The sequence below is a fragment of the Chelon labrosus genome (assembly GCF_963514085.1).
Source record: "Chelon labrosus genome assembly, chromosome: 2".
Classification (NCBI taxonomy): Eukaryota; Metazoa; Chordata; class Actinopteri; order Mugiliformes; family Mugilidae; genus Chelon; species Chelon labrosus.
Genome location: NC_140338.1, coordinates 21,106,576 through 21,127,146, shown reverse-complemented (window position 1 = coordinate 21,127,146; position 20,571 = coordinate 21,106,576). Strand labels below are relative to the sequence as shown.

At 43.8% G+C, this 20,571-nt stretch overlaps 1 protein-coding gene across 1 annotated transcript in view; it reads right to left on the bottom strand.

The window, feature by feature from the left end:
• Positions 1-20,347, bottom strand: part of LOC311500884 (potassium voltage-gated channel subfamily KQT member 5-like) — a 107,995-nt gene extending 87,648 nt beyond the window's left edge. The window contains exon 1 of the mRNA XM_084562513.1: positions 19,888-20,347. Coding sequence (XP_084418639.1) covers positions 19,888-20,222 — 335 coding nt within the window. The 5' untranslated portion in view covers positions 20,223-20,347. The remainder of the gene's footprint in view (positions 1-19,887) is intronic.
• Between the last annotated feature and the right edge of the window lie 224 nt (positions 20,348-20,571).

Below are 20,571 nucleotides of genomic sequence, written 5' to 3'. Positions count from 1 at the left end.
GCTGATATATCTTTCTTAACGCATGCAAACTAGGAAAGCTGGTGTAAGCATGTTGATACCACTGAGATGATAAAATGAAACTCAGCATATGAAGTGTGTTTCTTCGACCAGACAGTGGGAAGGCTTATCAGACAACAAAACACCACACAGCTGCGGCTACTCCACTTCTCTTTTTGCTGCCTCATGTTTCCCTGTGTAACAGTGCATGCCTCAACATATTGCACACTACTGTGACCTGTTTCGCCGTCTTGGAGAAGATGGTCCATTACACAGTCTGTCAAACTAAATGGCAATTGCCTCTGGTAAAAAATAAACGCACATTACTGTGCACACAAGCATCTCACAAATATTATGAGCTGAGAAGATGAGCTAAGACGCAATCAAGAGCCACCATTAAACTTCCAGCACAAAGTCTATACCAACAGCATGGTCCATTGGACCAACCAATGGACCAGGCAGGTCTATCTTTTGCAGCCAGGTTACAATTGGCCTCGGTCCTACATAGGGCCTGTTCAGACCTTGCATTAAGATCCGATCTTGTAAAAGACAGGTGTGAACACTGGAGCAACGATACAAATCCATTAGACACATCAGCTGTTAAAATATTCTACTGCACCCCGGATGATTTCAGGGTTTATTTGCATACAGAGCACAAAACTGAGATCGGATCTGGAGACGAGTGTTAATGACAACTCTGAGCACACACACCTAAATCTGGCCACTTGCGATCGGATGGCCCAGATTGGATGTTAATGCAAGGTCTGACCAGGCCCATAATGACACTGTAGAGCAGATGTGAGCTGAGTAGTGTGCAGTGAAAGGGGGAGGAAAAACACTGCAGGTGGGCGAGGTACTTCAGCTCCCAGCCCTCTGAAAATCCATCATTTGCATTCATTACACATTCACTGGGCCAGATTGGGTGTGAGGTACAAACAAAAAAAAAAAAAAAAAAAAAAAAAAAAAAGCAGCTCTTGGATAATTTGAATTTTTAATAGCAACGCTTCTTGGTAAATAAAGGCAAAGAGTCAAAAAGAAAAACATCTATTTTTCACACTCTTCACTTCAATTATAATTATTCCCCAGGAAAGTCTGTGTTAAAACAAAAAAACCTTGTGATGTGTGACACGGACATGGCTGCTGTCTGTGGTGTGTGCAGGATCAGATATGAGGGCTGTTTTAACTACTCCTCTGACTCCCGATTTAATTAGAGAGAAGCCAGCAACAACACAGCGTCACATTTTGTTTACAGCACTATTAAAGATAAAGCTTTGTGTGTGTCAGATGGAAGGAGCCCTGCTCACACACCCTCCTCTTCTAAATAAACACCAGGCACCATAACAATGTAAAAGTTTATAACAGCAAATTAGTTAACTGCAGAAGTAGCTGGCCTGCAGGTCCTTAATACATGTAACAGTGCGTAAAACGGTGCATTTAACAGTCCTCAGCGGTAGTTTCATTGCTCGTGAGTCTTCTAGACACTCAGCCCACAAAGGCGCGGAGCTTCAGTCTCCTTGTAAACGCCTGTTAGAACAGCGGGTGGGCCGAGTTAAAAAGGCTACAGTGAGGAGTGCGCGATAGAGCATGCAGCGTCATTAGGTTACAGAGGGGGAGGGCGTGATATGATGCAATTTTATTCATTAGTGGTCTGATAGATGTTCAGCTGCCTGTGATTAGGAGGGGAAAACAGCAGCTGTTCACTGGAGTGAAAGTTGTTCCGTCGGGGGAAGGTCATAACTCTGTCCACACCGGGGTAGAACAGAGACTGCAGCTCGGGACAGGATACTGATGATTCATGGGCAGAGAGAGGAGCGTACCAGCTTGACCAGACACACTGATCCCCATCTGGGACTATAGCATCTTTATTTATTAGACTCTGATGTAAAAAAAAATAAAGCCATATTGAGTTTGGGGTAAAACCTGATGAGAGTGAAGGGAGGTGTTACACAGTCATTTAGAATTTTATAAACTAAATTGATAAACTTGGGCGGCACAGTTGCGAGGTGGTTAGCACTGATGCCTCACAGCGAGAAGGGTTCGAATCCATGGGCCGACTGAGCCTTTCTGTGTGGAGTTTGCATGTTCTCCCTGTGTCTGCGTGGGTTCTCTCCAGGTACTCCGGCTTCCTCCCACCATCCAAAGACATGCTCATTAGGTTAACTGGTGATTCTAAATTTGCCGTAGGTGTGCATGCAAGTGTGAATGGTTGTCTGTCTCTCTGTGTTAGTCCTGCGATGGACTGGCGACCTGTCCAGGGTGTACCCCGCCTCTCACCCAACGACAACTGGGATAGGCTCCAGCAGACCCCGCGACCCTTCACAGGAATAAGCGGTTACAGAAGATGAATGAATGAATGAAAATGAATAAACTTACACAGTGTAAGATGTACATGTTGAGAAAGCTCACAATTAGCTAAAATAAAGGGATGAATGGTTGAAAGAGATACAAAAAGTAATTCATAAACACCAAATTTAACCGAAAGTGATTTAATTATCTAGAAGATGTGATGGGTTAAATAGATAGAAGACTGGTCTGGAGTCTCTCTGTTGGGCACTGATCAATGCTCTGGCAAAGATCTGTCATGCCAATCAAATTGTTTGGGTGGGCTTTATGTGATGACGAGTAACAGTGGCAAAATCACACATGACATCTCAGCGCTGTGGTGTTGAATTTGTTTACAAAAAGAACTGAGTCTGAGTACACCGGGATAATAAAATAGAACAATTATAAGTAGTGAAATAGTGAAAACATTGGGCTAAAAGAGGCTGCAGTTCATCTGACATGGCTGTGGGAAAGGTTTAGAATCACTGGTTTGATTGTGATTTAATCAAAGTTGGGATCTCGGCTCTTCCTCTGCAGTTCTGTAGGAATTGTGAGACCGTTCAGATGAGAGAAAGGTCAAACCTTGTACCCAAACATCACATGCTTGCTCATGTTGGTCACAAAGGAAATGTTGTCGATGGACAGCCCAGAGGGAAGTCAGACAGTTTTGGTGGCTCACGCAGACGGAGCGTTCGGAGCTGAGGATCAGATGCCTCTCAGGATGAAGCAGCAGATGGCTGAGGAGGAAGCTGCTTGGCATGCATTAACGTTCAGGAGTACAGGGAGCAAAAGAGACAAGAACCGGAGCGGCGTCTTCCATTTCTTTCGCTGAGGCGCTCAATGTATGCATCAGCGGGGCAGTCTGTTCAAAAGTCATTATATTCTTCTATTCATGAGTGGCTGCTCAGAAGCCAAGATACACAGGATGAATGAATATATGCATGGTGACAAAGACTGCGTGGTCTCTGCCAAGGCTACTTACTTTACCAATGTCCTGGTCACTAATATACATTATCATCTGCCGCTCATTTTCTAGAATCATTCATTTACTATTGACCTATAAGTTACCAGAAAATACTACACAGAGTCCATTAAAGGTTATAGCTTAGCTTTACAGTTTACCTTTAAAGGAATATTTCAACAGTTTTAGATTCACTTTCTTGCTAAGAGTTACATGAGAAGATGAAAAACATTCACATATCTGTGCTGTTGCCTTCAAATTCATGTTCAAGAGCAAAGTTGTGAGTGGAAAGCTATGAGTTGACAAGCTGGGAAGTGTCCGCTAATGTTTTCAGACTTGCTGGCGGTGGATGGTGAGTTATTATATTTGGTTTATAATATATAGACAGTTGGAAAGTTGGTCTGGAGTCACTCCATTGGGAGCTGATTATGTATCGGCAAGCAGGAATGTCTTTACCATTTCATTAGACTTCATACTTCTAAATATTATGGTACCCATAAACATGGTATTAATGACAGAAACATCTATTCTACAGTGTTTTCATTAAATAAAAACAGACTAATGGGTGGTTATGTGAATGACATATTCACAGAATAAATACATAACCATTCTTTAAGGACACAGACGTAAAAAACAAAAACAAAACATCAAGCTGAGTTCGACTTGCCAAGCACAGTTGCCAAAGTCACAAAGGAACAGAACTGGTCAAAATATTCTAACCCGGTACGAAGTTCTCTGTAATCCCACGTCAAAACAAGGCAGAGGAAAAATCAACTCAATTAGTAACAAAAGTAACAAGAGCAACAAAAAGGTTTGAAGAAAAAGAACTGGGACAATGTGGGATTTTAATGCATGCCAGCTGGAAGGGAGATTTTTCTATTTTCCACTGTGTGAAGGTTTCATTTGGCCCAATGGGTGTTTTTCAAAGGGCAAACGGCCATCCTGAAACCAGAATAGACGTGTGAAGATGCTGTGTTTTGGGTTCAGTAAAGACTGACAGCATACCTTTTGTAGTCCTCGGGGTTACACAAAGGCCACGCTGACCATGTCTGCCGCACAACAAAGACACACAAGCCGATTCCTGAAAGCTAAAAATGAACGACCACAATTTAAAATGATCAGATTTTCATGGTGGTTTTGTGCAGAGATGTCATGGAGAAGCTACACAGCATTTCTATTGATGAAAGAATGCTTAAGAGTGCCTTCGGAAGTTAGAATAATTCGTGGAAAAAACACATTTCTGACTCCATGAAAGACCTCTAAGTAAACCGCAGCCTCCATCTCTTTCAGGTTCAATGAGGGCACCTTGCTTCTCTGCAGATAGTGGAGTGATACACACCGATGCACCATCAGAGCATTTCAAACAGATTATAACCAAATCTAAATAGCGTGTTAGCCATGCAGCCAAACTATATTCTTATTTTCATATAGCGCCTTTCTACCTATTGGTACTCAAAGCACTTTACGGTCGCAGACATATTTTCCCATACGCTCACACAAGCACACACCAGTGCCACGCACTGGGAGCAACTAGGGGTTCGACACAGTCTGGCCTAGCCGTAGCCTGACATTAACCTCCCGAGACATGAAACGACACATCGCAGTGACAGACCACAACAACCGTGATTGGTTTGAAATGCATTTCCTTGTCCACGTCTTCCTCCTGCCTGCTGCACGCCATCCACTCAGACGTCTTCTCTCTTTTCTTTTGCAGCGATTTCAGTAAAAGTAACTGTTGCTAACACCCATTAGCGCCATCCCCAACATGAGCTGCTCAGTAAGTGCAAGTTCACAGAGAAACTCAACACATGTAAATACATAAAATGCCTAGCATAAATGCTAGTAATGGCGTAGGCTACGGTGTAATCTATGACGTAAGCTACGTGGAGATCTGTTACGGAAATACAAGCTGCTACACTCTTCAATTAACGGCTTTGATGAGGTGGAAGTACACACGTCCTATTTTGTGCATTTGAGAAGAGACAATAATTTTATAACAAAAATAAATGCTGCGTTTTTTTTATCCTAAGTACTTTCTGCATGCCACCAGGTAGAGAGAGAAGGGATTTGTTTGCCTCCTGTCTGTGACAATGCACCCGTCAAACTTCACACAAGGACACACATCGGACAGATCAGGGATGCCGCAGACAGGTGGCAAAGGTAGAGAAGTTTGATGAGAGTAAAGACAGCAGCTCTCTTACAATAACTTACTTCAGCAGCATAAAGTCAGACTATGGGGAACGACTTTACATACCGCTGTCATACTGGTGGTTTTGGGGCATTTACAAAGTACACTGCTCCTTAATCACGTCAGGAAATTGGTCAGAGCTGAGTGTGTGTTTAACTGGCTGCGTCTTTAATTTCAATTTTCCGCTAAAGAGAAAGTTAGTAAAGCCACCAAGAGCACGTGGGAGCTGCGGAGAGCAAATATGCAGGACTCATAGTTTGAGGACCAGATCTAAATATAAGTTATGAATAAAATCTCTCATTAAAATATATTTAATTCTCCTATAAAACCAGTAACGACGGTTGGTTTTCCATCTCCTTGCAAACTGCCAAGAGCAATAATTCTATTTCACAATCCTCACCGCCGCAGCCAGGCTAAAATATAAATTACTTTGACAAATATTTTTCCAAAAACCTCAGTAGCCATATGTAGAACTGAGCTCAAGTGGAGCAGGAGCATGACTTAATCGTAGTGACAAGCCAGTCTGATGGAGATTCCAACAGGGAGCTGAAACCCAGAGGATTTCATCAATGAGCAATCAATATACGATAATACGTTGGGGTGAACATGACTGGAAAAGTGCTTCAGTGGAGGCCTCTCAGCTTACAATGCACCTCTACAGCGAGCGCGATATATTCTTCTGTCAACAAACCTTTCAAAATGCTTTCATCTGTGATATGTGATCAGACTACTGTACTTTATACTAATCTTTTTTCTCTGCAGTCAAGCTGGCCTATTAAAAGCCTGGTAATATGACCCATGTGGTGCAATCATTTCAGTCACTCTTGTTATTCCTACAAGCAGCTGTTGTGTGTTCCTGCCTGGCTTGATTTCCAAAATCCCCCCCCACCACCTCCACCTCCACCCCCAGCCCAAATGCATGGGCTGTCATGCTGCAGGGGTCAGGCTTATTTTGCAGAGACAAGCGCGTACGATTTGATTTGTAGAGTGACGGGCAGACATGACTTGTTGAGCTTAAGTGATGGGCAGCAGCTCAGAGTCAGTTTAACAGGCTTATGTTGGGATCGTAAGCGACGTTTACGCCGCTGTCCGGGATTCCTCGTGAGTTAGGATCTGGGTACGCAAAGTTTCTCACGCAGTCAACATCATTAACTTGATTTTTGAGCAGACATCATTTGAGCCCGGGTTCCAGAACATTAAGTACAGTACAGTTGAGATATTCGACTATATGTAGACGTGCTGAACCCTCGTGGCCTCGTCCTCCCTTGCAGTGTTCAAGACGCTGATTGAAAATGACACACCAGCTGGTCAGGAACACACCACACACACAGGGCGATTACCATTACTCCTACTCTCTGTCACATACTCATTCACTTTATACGCTTCAAAGTGGCCCCAAGACCAAATGCACGCGCACAAGCACCAGTTTTAGCTACTGGTGTGATCATATCTCCTCGTCCACAGTTCCTGTCAGAGCTCGTTTAGAGGGAAGGAACTGGACCAGCGTAAACACACAGCGCAGTTTAAGAGAGAGTCCAGCCTTCAGCTCCGATGAAGAGGTGAGAATAACATCATTTTATTCATGTGGTACAATAAACATGGGGGGATATGTCTGGGTGATGTATGATGCATGTAACAAATGTGCAAATGATTAGAAGAAACATTTCAAGGAGTTCGGACATGAGGCAAAAAAGGTGAAAAGGGTTACTTTCATTTCTCTTATTAAACAACAGAGCTGCAGACTTCAGACACGAGAGTCTAGTCTGACTCAAATCTCCTCTGCAGTTGGTTTGTTAAATTGTTAGATTCAAATGAGGAGACTCATACTGCAGCACCCTCATGCCTACACGATGGTTAGCTTTGTTTTTGCAGCCACCATATTGGAGTGCGGTACTGAGCTACTGAGAAAAGAAAAACAAGGACTAATACTTCAAGAAGTGATATTTCACAGGAAAGAGGTCATCTTATAATATTTACTGCTTTACCTTTTGCAGAAATAATCCTACTTCTTAGCTAACGCGAATCAGTCAAAGTTGAGCCAACTCTGAGATGAAGACTACTGTATTTATTTGTGGATAATGTATTTTTTTTTAATATACCTGCTGCTACTTAAGTCTTTATTAATTTCCAACATTATTTCCAACTAAATCTTACAATTACATGGATTTTATCTGCAGGTGTACGATGCACTGGGAGGAGAGGATTCTCAGTACCAGTATGAATCAGTGTGATAAACGGCAGCAGCGAATGGAGGAAATAAATCTAAAGAATTAAAATAAAGTCAGCCCGACATTATTCATTCATATTCATCAATTCATTGTAGCTTAAACATATTTTTGTGTTTAACATGCTTGTAGGAGTTTTATACAATTACTGTCTGCTTACTGTGAGAGAAAAAGCTCCTGTCTACCAATCTCCACATAGCAGGAGAAGTTAGCAACTAGCTGGTGAAGAAGGTTCAATAGTGGTGGAGAACAAAACAGAGGTAAAATAACAGTGAACTCAACCCTTATCATTAAATGAGCTAAAACCTGACTCAGAATGACTGTAGTTTCTGGATGTAATGTTAGCTGTGTGTTACAGTCAGTGTTTTTTAGGCCATTGACACCAAACAGCAGAAATGTCCCAATTAAAAATAATAATATTAAGAATGTGGCATCAACACATTTCAGATTGGAGCTCCCATCAAAAGATGTGTGTGATTAGTGTTCAGGCAGCCGCTGCACACTGTGTGCTTTATGTATAACTGCTTTTATTATTCTTCTGAAAGGCCAAACCCATTTTCGTGTCATTGATGTTCCTCTTTGTCGCCGCAACCTGCCTGCATTTGGAATAATGAGCATCATTATTTTGGTTGCTTCTGTGAAATGTGTCACTTTGCTTTTTCTGAGTTATTTGTGTCATGTCTGCACGTCCGCAGGACCTCGAGCTAATAGTCGCGCTAACTGGACCCGCTGTTGTAATGTGTGAGAATATGATTAATTTCCTTTTACACAAGTTTCGGACATGATGTGCACTCACTGCTGATTACTTTTCAGATGGCACTGCCCTATACATGCAAGGAGGAGAGGCTGGGCGGCTCCAGCTGTAAGAGCTGATATAACTCTCCTGAAGGAAAAAAATGCTGCGTGCACACACACAACACCAGGGGCATTTAAAAAAAAAAAAAAAAAGATTAAAAAAGCAAAGGCACAAGAAGACCTCTTCATGTCAGCAGCATGTGTGTGGTCTCTTCCTCTTTCGGCCCCTAATGCAAACACACACACACACACACACACACACACAGAGCACTCTTTCTATCTAGATGACAGAGGACTTTGCCTCAGGTGACCTCGGGAGCAAACCTACCACTAATGTGTTCTGACAAGTCAGCTACAAGAAAGTGCTAACAGAGCAATGTAATGGTTAAAATCACCACCGCGCTCATTCATACCTCAGCACTTTAACCTCAGTCCTCTGACCCAGCTGACTTTTCTGCTGCACGTCGCCCAATTTTGCAAGGACAAATGAGATGACATTGGGCGGGCCGCGGCTGTGTGGGCTTGTGAGCCTTGGAATAGTTCTGGACTCTGAATGAGTGCTGGAGGAGGAGGAGGTCAGAACTATCGGAAAATTTGAGGTTGACCAGAAAATATGGCTCCCTCTCACAGAAACAGACTCAGAAATGTGTTGACCCCTGACACTTATGACTTGTAGACATAAAACACAACCTCAGAGAAGCGAAGCTGTGGCAGAAACTGTGGAAATACCAGAGATTTCCTCTGAGGCTCTTGGGAACTAATATTTTGGTGTTAAAGTGAAGGTGATAATATCATTCCTGGGTATTTGTGACAAGACAGCACGAGATTTAAGGAATACCTTGAGATCTTGACAAACACATACTCAGAGTTGGCCGTTGCCAGTGGAGCTGAGTGAACAGAAGTTCCCACACTGTGCTTTTTATGTTCCCAAACAGAGCGACTGTGTACCAGCTCACTGCTACATGGGGTACTGGTTACCCAGGGCAACCGTGGTGCATCAGGGGGAGGGTGTCTGGGGGATATCAGACTTTTTAAGGTGAATCTACTGGCTTTAATAATGGTTACAAATCATTTATCATTGTATCAGCTTCACGTCATTAAAACATTTTGGGTTGCCAGGTTGTGGAAGATTTTTACCGTTTCTAATTTGTATGTACTCTCTGATACTTCATCAAGCCTGTTGATTATAAAGGCTCTCCAATGCATCCAGTCTGCAGCTGTGAATGTTGTCCTTGCATGTGTGTGTGAGCTACTGCACAACATGAAGTCCCGAGCAGCGTCAGTGAGAAGACGTTGTACCCTGGTGGTATTTTCAGAGGATGAGAAAGGATGAGAGGGGTGCAGAGCTGAAGCAATGCACAGTAAAGGAGAAGTCACTTGTGCAACCCATTTAAGGTTAAACTCATTTTTGTCAAACACGACAACGGCTCCTTGAAGAATTACAGTAATACAGTGGGAATGGGGAAGCAGTGAAAGCGCCACAAGACAGCCGGTAACCTGGACGCCTGTGCTTCCAGTTTGACACACATCGTCATTTCTCCGTCTGCCTGTCCGCTGTTCTCTTTCAGTTCCTTTATTTGCACGCTGTGGTGGTGGGGGTTGAGGGACAGGCTGGCGAACCCAGCTGTGACGCTGCCCCTCTGGGTAAGACAGGGAGGTCAGAGAGCCTCTGGCCTGTCACCCACTACAATACAACATTACCAGGCTCGTGCCAAGCACAGTGCTAGAGGCATGGCCTGGTGCTCCATCTCTCTGACGCACTCCCCTCTTCCTCCACTTGGACCAGTCTTCACCCTGGCTGTGAATGCAGACTGAGCTAAAACCCTTGTCCATACACTGGACACTACCCCCCACTGTTCTGTAGTGTGTAGCCTACGTATGTCCCAGAGAACAAGGCATGGTGGAGCTATATTTAACCATGTGTCTCTCCTAGGGCAGCTCAGTACTATGGGTCTTTTTTGACATTTGCAGCAGTCTCAGTTGAAGCTGTTTAGTCTTTAATCAACCGGATTATGCGTATGTGGCTCTAGAGTCGGCTAGTTCTTCTGAAAAATCATGAAAAGATGTCTCATTAGGGTGGGGCGGATTGTTCAGGGACAGCCGTGTTACTCCCCCAGGTACATAACAGGCCCACAGACCCATGAAGCTAGTTGATCTAAAACTAAATATAGCACGTATCAGCCATGACTGACTGCGAGCCATGATGGAACTGCAGCGCAACGCGGCCACGGAGTCTGCACTGGACCCACATGCAGGCAGGAGTGCTCAGTCAGATTTATTTTTTGTTTACTTATTGAAACCCACCGAAGACGTTCTTGTTTTATATACATAGTCTTAAGGGGGCCCAAGAAGGCAGCATCTGTTGCTATAGCAACACAAAAGAGCACAAAATTGCACTTTTTATTTTGGGATTTCTCAGACGCTCTGAGGGTTCACTGGTGCTGCTTACATAAAAACTTATTAGAGGGCTGGCTGTGAGTGCGTTCTGCATGACGCTCGCTCTGAAGCACCTCAGCAGATAAACCCCGTTATCAGGCCTCAATCCACCCGTGCAGCTCTCCATATCTGATGAACTGCTCAACACAGATCACAGAATTAGTCAAGCGGGCTGCACCCCACGCCTCACTCCCCTCGAGACAAACATCTGCCAGCGCATTTGTAGTTAACGCTGAGATCAGAAGCAAGTAAAATAGTACAAAGAAGACGGGGCTAGAGCAGGAGAAACTCTTTGGTCTTCTCTTTGTGGTGGACACCAGCGTCCATGCTGATGAGACAGATGCGAGCAAACAGCGCTGTCGGGAGAGAGATGAAGAAAAGAGAACTGGTCAGAGGTGATGAAGAGATATGCGTTCAATAGTAATTCAGTAAATACGTGGGAGGCGAGTGAAAAGGAGAACAGTATGAGCTATGAAAAAGGTGCTTTTCCCGCCGAAGGTGACTCACTCAGTACTTCGCCACACAGACTGTCACCTGTGAAATGACTGGAAGCCCGAGAAGCCAAAAAAATCCTTCTCATCAGAAAGTGAGACTCTACAGGCAGCCAGGTGGAAAAACCCTCAGCAATCATTGCAGGCTCACTTCCCTGTTACGGTCTGGAGTTTCTGTCCAGGGGGAGCGGACATTGTTCACCGGTGGGAACCAAGCCAACCCGGACCGATGGTTGGTAAAAAAAAAAATTAAAAAAAAAATCCACCAGTGCTCCTTGCCGTGGGAGGCGTCAAAGCGAGGCAGCCTTTCAAAAGAGGAAAACAGGTGCTCTTTGGCTAAACGATGCACAATGCATGAGTACAGGCGTGCCATGTACCAAGACCTTGTCTTTGTGTTTACAGAAAAGCCATCTCTGAAAACAGCGCGATGGGAACTCCCTCTGAGTAAACACAGGTTTGAAACACGAAACCCCCATCAGGCCATCCCCATCAGCTGCGACCGTCCTCTGGCTGGTGTCAAACGAAACCGCTGTCAGTGATTTATACATAGGTGCAAGACACGTGTGTGACTGGTTGAATAAGCGCAGGAGAACAGATGGCGAAGCAACCTTACACAAACATTTCATTTTGTGACATTCCTAAAATGACATGTGTCAGTTGACAGTTCAGTTCAGAAACAGTTGACAACCAGCCACTTTGAAAGGACATGACAGTAAAAAATGAACTTCTAATTGCTGATATGGACATGTTTGTGTAGGACTAAAGAGAAACACAGCTGAAGAAATTCATTTGTGCTAATCTGCAGTATATTGTTCTTATTGTAATGAAACAAACAATGGCTTTGTCCTGCTGACAATCATGATGAGATCGGGATTTATCTTCTGCACTCAGAGATCCACTGTTATCTAAAAAAAAAATATTAAAACCAAATCTAAGAGACACGCTGTTGCATCTGGTTCCTTCATTACCAGACTTATTTTCACTGCACATACACTGCTTAATGCACGGCTTAAAATAGTCCCCAATGAACCACTTATTTCTGCCCATCTGAATAAAGTTTGTGAAAAAGACTCGCTGTTATAGGAAATTACAGAGCCTTTTTTCCCCTTTCACCGCACCTTTTATTGGGAATTTTAGAATTATACAGACATGACATAATCCCACCCCACCAAGAAAATACCCCAGCAGTCATAGAAGAGGGTATGTATCCACGTGGTGAACCATAAAAGAGGCCCAAGGCACTTAGTAATGAAAGATGGAGGGGAAAAAAGAAGACTTAAATGTTCCAGTTAAAATAAATAATAATCACACAGAGGCAGCTCACTCAGGTCACACCATATCACCTGTGTCGAGTGTTGGTCAAAAAAATGTTGAGAAAGGTTTCCAAGTTTTAGTGAATTTGTTGTCAGCGCCCCATCGTGTGCAATTGATCTTTTCGAGCTTAGACAACAGATCTATTATCCAGTGGGAAACTGAGGAGGCGGTGTCCTCCTTCAACATCGAAAGTATCAAGCAACACGCCAGGAGGGCCGTGAAAGCAACAACCTTATGTCCTCCCCCGGTAGCTGTGTAAGGGATTATTCCAAATGATGAGATTTGGTTTGATTTAAACTGTTACAACTGAAGAGAAAGCTTCAAAAATAACCTTCCAAAATGAGTGCAAGTTAGGACAGAGCCAAAACATGCAAATTAATGTTACATACACAGATCAGACTTGTTCCAGTGCTTGCCACAGATTCTTGCTCAGTTTGTGATGTAGTGAATTTGGAGGCCAGGTCAACACCTTGTGATGTTTTTCATGTTTTTTGAGTTGTTCCTAAACCATTTTTGTGTGTGTGCCTGTGTCAGGCCGCATCCTGCCGGGGATGGCTGCTGCCATCAAGGAGTGTCACTGCTATGGGGTGGGGGTGGGGGTGTCTGGTCTAGGTGGGTGGTACATGTCGAAGTAACATCTGCACGAATAAATACCAGGTCCAAAAGTTTCCCAGCAGAACACTGAATTGTCACAAGATGGTCAATGGTACTTACTTCTCCTGTCAGTGGTTTTAATGTTGTGGCTGATTGGTGTATCTATCACATGTAGGGTCAACTTGTGGGGTATATTTTAGCCAGTTTGGATTTAGAGAGCTGTACCCTATTGTATCACTACTATGGTTTAAACTGAAGCAAAGACTTTTTAGCACATAGCAATCTCAGAACACAATATATGTTACTGACAGCACATGCTGTACTTTCACAAGAGCTGAGGTGATGAGAGCAGCTCAAACGCCGCAGATGGAATCCAGCGTTTGCATAACGGAAGAAAAGTTGCTTTAGTTTCTGCAGCGAACATAATGCATCTACGCAAGCTGATTGCATTGACACGATTAAAAACCAAAGCCACCTTAAAACATGTGTTAGCAGAAATGCACAACCACACCTTATTTAGATCAAACACACATCAGCCATCCTTCCACGCACGGCTGGGGCGACTTCTCATCACAGCAGTCACAGACAAATTCGCACCATGAACCATCTTGATGTAGCTTTTTTTTTTTTTTTTTTTTTCGCACTGACACAGTGTCAAGCGACCGCCATCTGGATGGAGATATCACACACCTCTGCTTTATGTCACTGCGCAGATCCAACCAGCTGGTTCTTCTCTGACACCAAAGCAGACAGGTTGGTGGGGCTTTCTGCGCTTTGCTCCCCCCGCTCATAAAATGCTTTTTTTTCACTTAAAAGTCACCCACTCAGAAGGTGACACCAGGCCCGATGAGGTGCTGATACAAAATGCTTTTAACGTGCTGTTAAAATGCGCAGATATGCTGACAGCAACTACAAAGAGGGACTTCAGCGCGCAGAGATGTTGCATAGCGGAGAACATAAACTTCTCAAATAACAAAGATAGGGCTTACAGGAAACACAGATATTTCTAAGTGACAGAATCTTAATGGGTGGACTATAAACAATAGCTCAAAACATAATACAGAACAGCAGTGGGATTCAGAGCAGCGTCTGATTAGTCATTCAGATGTCTACTAAACATTTTATTGTGTCTGTTGGCCTCATGCGCCCATCAAACACAGCTTTCAGGATGAGCCAGCATCCTTTACTGCAGCCTGTAAATCCAAGTTTTTCTAACAATAAACCGACTGATAGATATTTAACGAGCGAGAGCAGCGAGTTCATGTCACCACTCGCTGCCCCCCGACCGCTCGGCGTGCCAGCTCAGGAACCTGAGGTGGAGGAACACTGTATCCTTTTCCCCCTTGCTTTCCTGCCCCTGAACATACTTGTAAGGATAAGAGCTTGTTAATCCAGAGGTGAGATGAATGGCAGCACTGTGTATATGTGTGTGTATGAGCAGGAAGGAGGGCAGGCTGGGACCCCAGGCGCAACTCAGCACAGCACAAAGACTGGCTCAGTGCTGCTCGCTGTCACACACAGGCAACGGATAAAAATATATGCAGCATGAAGGAAAATCAAACAGCGGAGGAATTACAGAGTACACATGAGCGAGATGTTTGCCTTTAGTTAGCGCTCAGTGCATAAAAAGCAACAGGGTCTAATGCTACCACATCTGCAGCGACTTCACCACGGGCTTTTATTTTGAAAATCTGCCATTAAATCAGGCACTCATGATGACGCTGACCCAGATGCCGCTCTTTCTGCTGTAATTTTCAAGAAGCATGCGCGGATGTGGGTTAGAAAGTGGAGCTCCGTTTCATCAAGGTGAAATATCTCTCCGAGCATCAGAGCCGATGAGGATGTGCCGTGTGGGCATGTCAAACAGAGGATAGCTGGATGCTGCCAGGGCGCGTCCGTATGCGCTCCTCTGACCTGTTCCTATTGTGTCGGCTCAGACAAGGCAGATAAGGAAAAGAGGATTTTTATTCATTTATTTATGTGTTTTGCCTCCCGAAAGAAGTGGATGATGAAACTGAAATTCTGCGAGTTGTCAAACCAGCTTGGTTCAACTTGTATCAGGTGCACAAGAGAAAAAGGATGGATTTACAGATGCATGACGTCTCGTGGACAAAAAGCAAAAACGTTCATGAAGTGAAAAGGATCTTATCTTTTATTATTTTGTAAATAAATTTAATACATTTGCGCCTGACTTGTTTAGAACATACACATAAAGTATACCATGAGGCATGATTTCACACTATGTAAAAACACATAATTAAATGCTGATATTGCCCATACTGGAATTCATTCTTCTTATAATGCGAATGCTATCTAAAAGCATTTGTGGACACGTAAACCATTCGCTGTGGCATTGTTTCGGTAATTCTCAATGGGGTTAAGGTCTGGACTCTGTGGTGGCCAATCCATGTGTGAAAATGATGTCTCATGCTCCCTGAACCACTCTTTCACAGTTTGAGTCCCATGAATCCTGGCATTGTCATCTTGGAATATGCCCTTGCCTTCAGGGAAGAAAAAATCCATTGATGGAATAACCTGGTCATTCAGTATATTCAGGTAGTCAGCTGACCTCATTCTTTGGACACATAATGTCCCTGAACCTAGACCTGAGCAACTGCAGCAATCCCAGATCATAGCTCTGCCCCCACAGGCTTGTACAGTAGACACTAGGTATGATGGGTGCATCACTTCATCTGCCTCTCTTCTTACCCTGATGCCCCCATCACTCTGGAACAGGGTAAATCTGGACTCATCAGACCACACAACCTTCTTCCATTGCTCCAGAGTCCAATCTTTATGCTCCCTAGCAAATTGAAGCCTTGTTAGCCTCACTGATTAGTGGTTTTCTTAAGGCTACACAGCTGTTCAGTCCCAGTCACTTGAGTTCCCTTTGCAATTTCACTTACAAACATAGCCCTGAGTTCTACTGTTGTTTTTCTTCGATCTGATTTCGCCAAACGTTTAAGTGATCGCCGATCAATCAGGATTTTTCTCCGACCTCATTTCTTCCTCAAATTATGCATTGGACAGTTTTTAACCCAATTTTAGTAGTTTCTACAATCTCCTTAGATGTTTTCTCTGCTTGATGCATGCCAATGATTTGACCCTTCTCAAACAGACTAACATCTTTTCCACGAAAACAGGATGTGTCTTTCGACATGGTTGTTTAAGAAATGAGAAGCTACTCATTGCATCAGTTGGGATTAAATAACTTGTTGCCAGCTGAAACACAGTCACCCATGCAGTAATTATCCAATAGGAGGCTCCTACCTATTTGCTAAGTCAAATCCAGGTGGTGACTTTTTTTTTTGGCCAGGCAGTGTACCTTTAGTACCTACTTCTATTCGCACAAATTGGCCCACATGTGGATTAGGGTCAATTTATTTATTGTATTTTGGTCACACAGACACACAAACAATTTTTAAAGTTGTAGCAAACAGTCACATGTTTACATATCCTATGAGAGTCCAATATTTACTCTCTCCTTCTTACCTTCCTTTTTTATTTCTACCAGCTCCACTTGACCAGCTAAATGTTTACATGTAGCATCTAAGTGCTACAAGAAGGTTTTTTTCAGCTGAAAACAGTCGGAAGCAACAGCTTACGGTCAATGTTCGCTGTGAGAGTGAACCAAAACATAAAAGGAGGAGAGGAAAACATCCCGCTCTTAACTGAGATTATGCAAAATTGCTATTTGCCTCAAGCACATTCTGGTGTTGGGTATCCATCGATGTTCAGGGAATAGAGTCGATGTTTCAACTAATGTGCGTATGAGCTACGTGCATTTTGCAAAGATGAACAATGCAACCACCTAAAGGCACCACCTCGTCTGGAGGATGCTGACAACCACGGCTTTTCTGCAATTTCCCCATTGCGGGACAAATTCAAATTTGCAAATTTGTGACATAAGACATTTTTTTCTGGCATGTTAACCACCAGTTTAACCAAATAATTGAAAATAGGACAGAACTACTTTTAACTTTGGGAAGTTTCCAGTTACTACTCATTCTGTGTGAAACAGCCTCTAAAGAGGAACGAGTCAACGCTCCATAACCAGACTTCTGGTCCAAAGAAAACAGTGATGAGTAAGCTGAAAATATTTACAGTAGCAGTATGTGAATCACGTGTCATTTTGTCATCAGCTGGACATGGACTTTATCCTGTTTCGTAGAAAGGAACTGTGATGACGAAGCGCTCAGCTACAACGATTGTCCTGTCAGCAGACCGTTGCAACTTTCAAGATCACTAAGCATCATGTCAGCATCCATCACAGGACAAGAGAGAAAGCAAAGTGCTGAGAGAGAGTTCAGTTTCCCTACAGCTCCAGATCCAGCTCGCTGCTATTCACGAAACTTCCCAGCCACCCAACCATGCGTTCTTAATGTCCGTGATGTGAAGAGAAAAGAGTCTGAAGATCCCTGTGGGTGTGCGTGAGTCGACATCTCTTTAAATGATGACCCTCATAAAAAGGGATTTCAAAAGGATTCCATTGAGCTGGATGCTCATCAAGAACTGGGGCTGGATTCGAGACTGAAACACTTGTCACCAGCCTGGAAGCCAGCCCAAACATCCCCCACACACAAAACTTTTTTGCAATGGAAAGTTGGTCTGGAGTCACTCCGTTGGGAGCAAAAATCTGCTGGACCAATTAAATCATCCAGGCGGGTTTTATACGGTGATGGACTAAAGAGTAACAGTGACGTACTTAAACACGTTCACACACGAGTTGAATCTGTTTACAACAAAATGTCTCTTAACTGGTTGTGGGAATATCCAATTCTGTATCAGCTGAAACACACCCAAGTGTTACCGACTCATCGTCTACACACAACAAGTAACTTTAACTACCTGTGCCGCTGCTCAGATTGAGGTGGTTACATTAGACATATGGTGACGTATTCTGATTATTTTGTCCATCTAAATGTAGCCAATGAGACAAGTTACAAAACTGACTAAACTTACTAAATTCAAACTAGACCTAGCCTGTCCTCGTCATATCAGACTTCCCAGAGAACCAACGGGTGCGAAATCCTCAATAAATCTGACGCTGAATAAAACAGAACAGTGCATGTGTAACTAAATGCAGTCGCTCGTTTTGAATTTCTTTTATCAGGATTAAGCGTGTTACTGGTGTTCCTTTTGTCATTTAATGAAACTTTAACTATATATAATGTTTGATTTTAACAAAATACTTGGAAAAAGGCTGCAAACCCAACTGCAAGCATGGGTTCATCCATAGCCACCAAAATAAATCTTATTTTTCCACCTGCCTAACGGTACCACCTAACAGAGTCTGTCAAAAAATATGTCAAAACTCCAAAAGTCAAAGATTTGTGGGAAATGGAGTTTGTCAGATGCTCTCTATTAAACCTTAGTTGAATGATCTACGTCTACATTAAGATGTTGACGCACAGTAACCTGTTTTATTATAAAAAAAAACAACCATTTCAGTTCTGTTCAAACGTATTTAAAGAACAGTTCAAATGGTATCCAGATGCTCTTCACAACCCCCAGAGGAAGCACTAAGGTGACAAAAAACTCCTTATAACTCCTTATAAAATCATTCAATTCATTTTCTGGTATGCGTGTGCATTTATTATGAAATGTCCTGTATTAGGCAGGAAGTTTTGAACCCCCCCCCCCACAAAAAAAATCCAATGACAACATCAGTGACAACAGCACACATAGGGGATCACATAACGACCTGAAACAGGCGCTCCGGGGATGCTTTTAAAATAAAAGTGACCAGTTTCGTGCGCTCCCTGAGCTCACACAGTTGAGCCCTCCCCCCAAGAGCACAGAGGCACTCTCACCCCACCCACACACAGCAGAAAAAAAAAAAAGAGAGAATAGTGCTCTATGGTCATGTGTCTCAACTTCCTTCCTCAGAGAAACAGCTATGGTCACACAACAATAACAGTCGCACGCGGGAAATCAAATGCAGCTGGCTGGGGAGGATGAGAATGACAGAAAGGCTAAAGATGTTCTTGACTGTTGAGTCAGAGAAAAGAAGACTGTTTTTCTCAAAGATGAAACCACTGAAGGCCTCGAGAATGCACGAGTCACTGAAAACATAGCTGTGTTTATCCAAAAACATTAAAGAAAGGCAACTGGACTTGTTGCCTTTCTGTAACGTCTTGGGAACTGAGAACCTTCACAGATATATTGGTGTTTACCAGAGGCCTGTACAGGCATCATGCTTTCAGTGATGTTAAAACATTTCATTCATGTTCAACTAAATAACACGAGTGCCAGGAGAATGCATCAACCTGAGCTTCATTCACACGGCAGAGAAGGGATTTTTGTGTTCAAGCTGGGGAAATTAGCACCAGTGAAGAGTTGCTCCTGAACTGCTGAAGATAAGCTGTTGGCTTTGTTTTCATCACATGTCAGTGATCACACAAACAAAAAGCGACAAAGAGGTGTGCTCAAGTAGATCTAGTCCAGGCAACACGTGTTGAGGATAAAACTTGGTTTCATTTTCATTTGTGTGTTTTAGAGATGGAAGCGATCACCAACAGGTGCCCGCACCCTCACACGCCAAAATGAAGAAAATGAACTTACACAAACGCGTGGTAGATGAACGCCCAGGTCCTCGGTCTCTCCAGCACGTTGTACAGGTAGTTCTGAAGCCGCCGGTAGCGCACATTTCTGCGGCCGCTCTGCGCGCTGTATATGAGCGGCTTCCCCAGCAGGCTGAGCCGGGCTCCCTGCTTCACCCTCAGGCTTTCGGAGCCGGCAGCACCTGCGGCGGCAGAGGCTGACAGCAGACCGTCTCCCGCGTTGTTCATCATCTTTCGTCCGGACTCCACATCTTTCAAGCCCTCGCTACGGTGCCCCGGCGACGTCCTCATCCAGAGCCCGGTGCCGCCTTCGTCTCCGCTGTGGTTCCGGGGCATGGCATCACCAAAGCGGGCATCAAGTGCGCGGAGGTCTTCTCAAGCATGCGTGTCCTCTGTCGCTAGTCCTGCCCTGGACGAACAATAAATTACACGTGTGAGACGCAGCCAAACAGGCGATGAGTTAGGAGTGAAAGCGGCAGCAGCAGGGCACACAGCCAACCCTCACACACACACGCACACCGCCCTCTTTGCTGTTGCATCAAACCCTCATGTACACAGCTACTACCGAGCGTAAAGGTGTCCACGGCGACTGTCCCACCCACTGTGACAGGCTAATAAGTTACATGTGCAGCGTGTCTCCGCGTCGTGACATGTTAACACTAAATTTCAGCACAGGCTCTCTTTC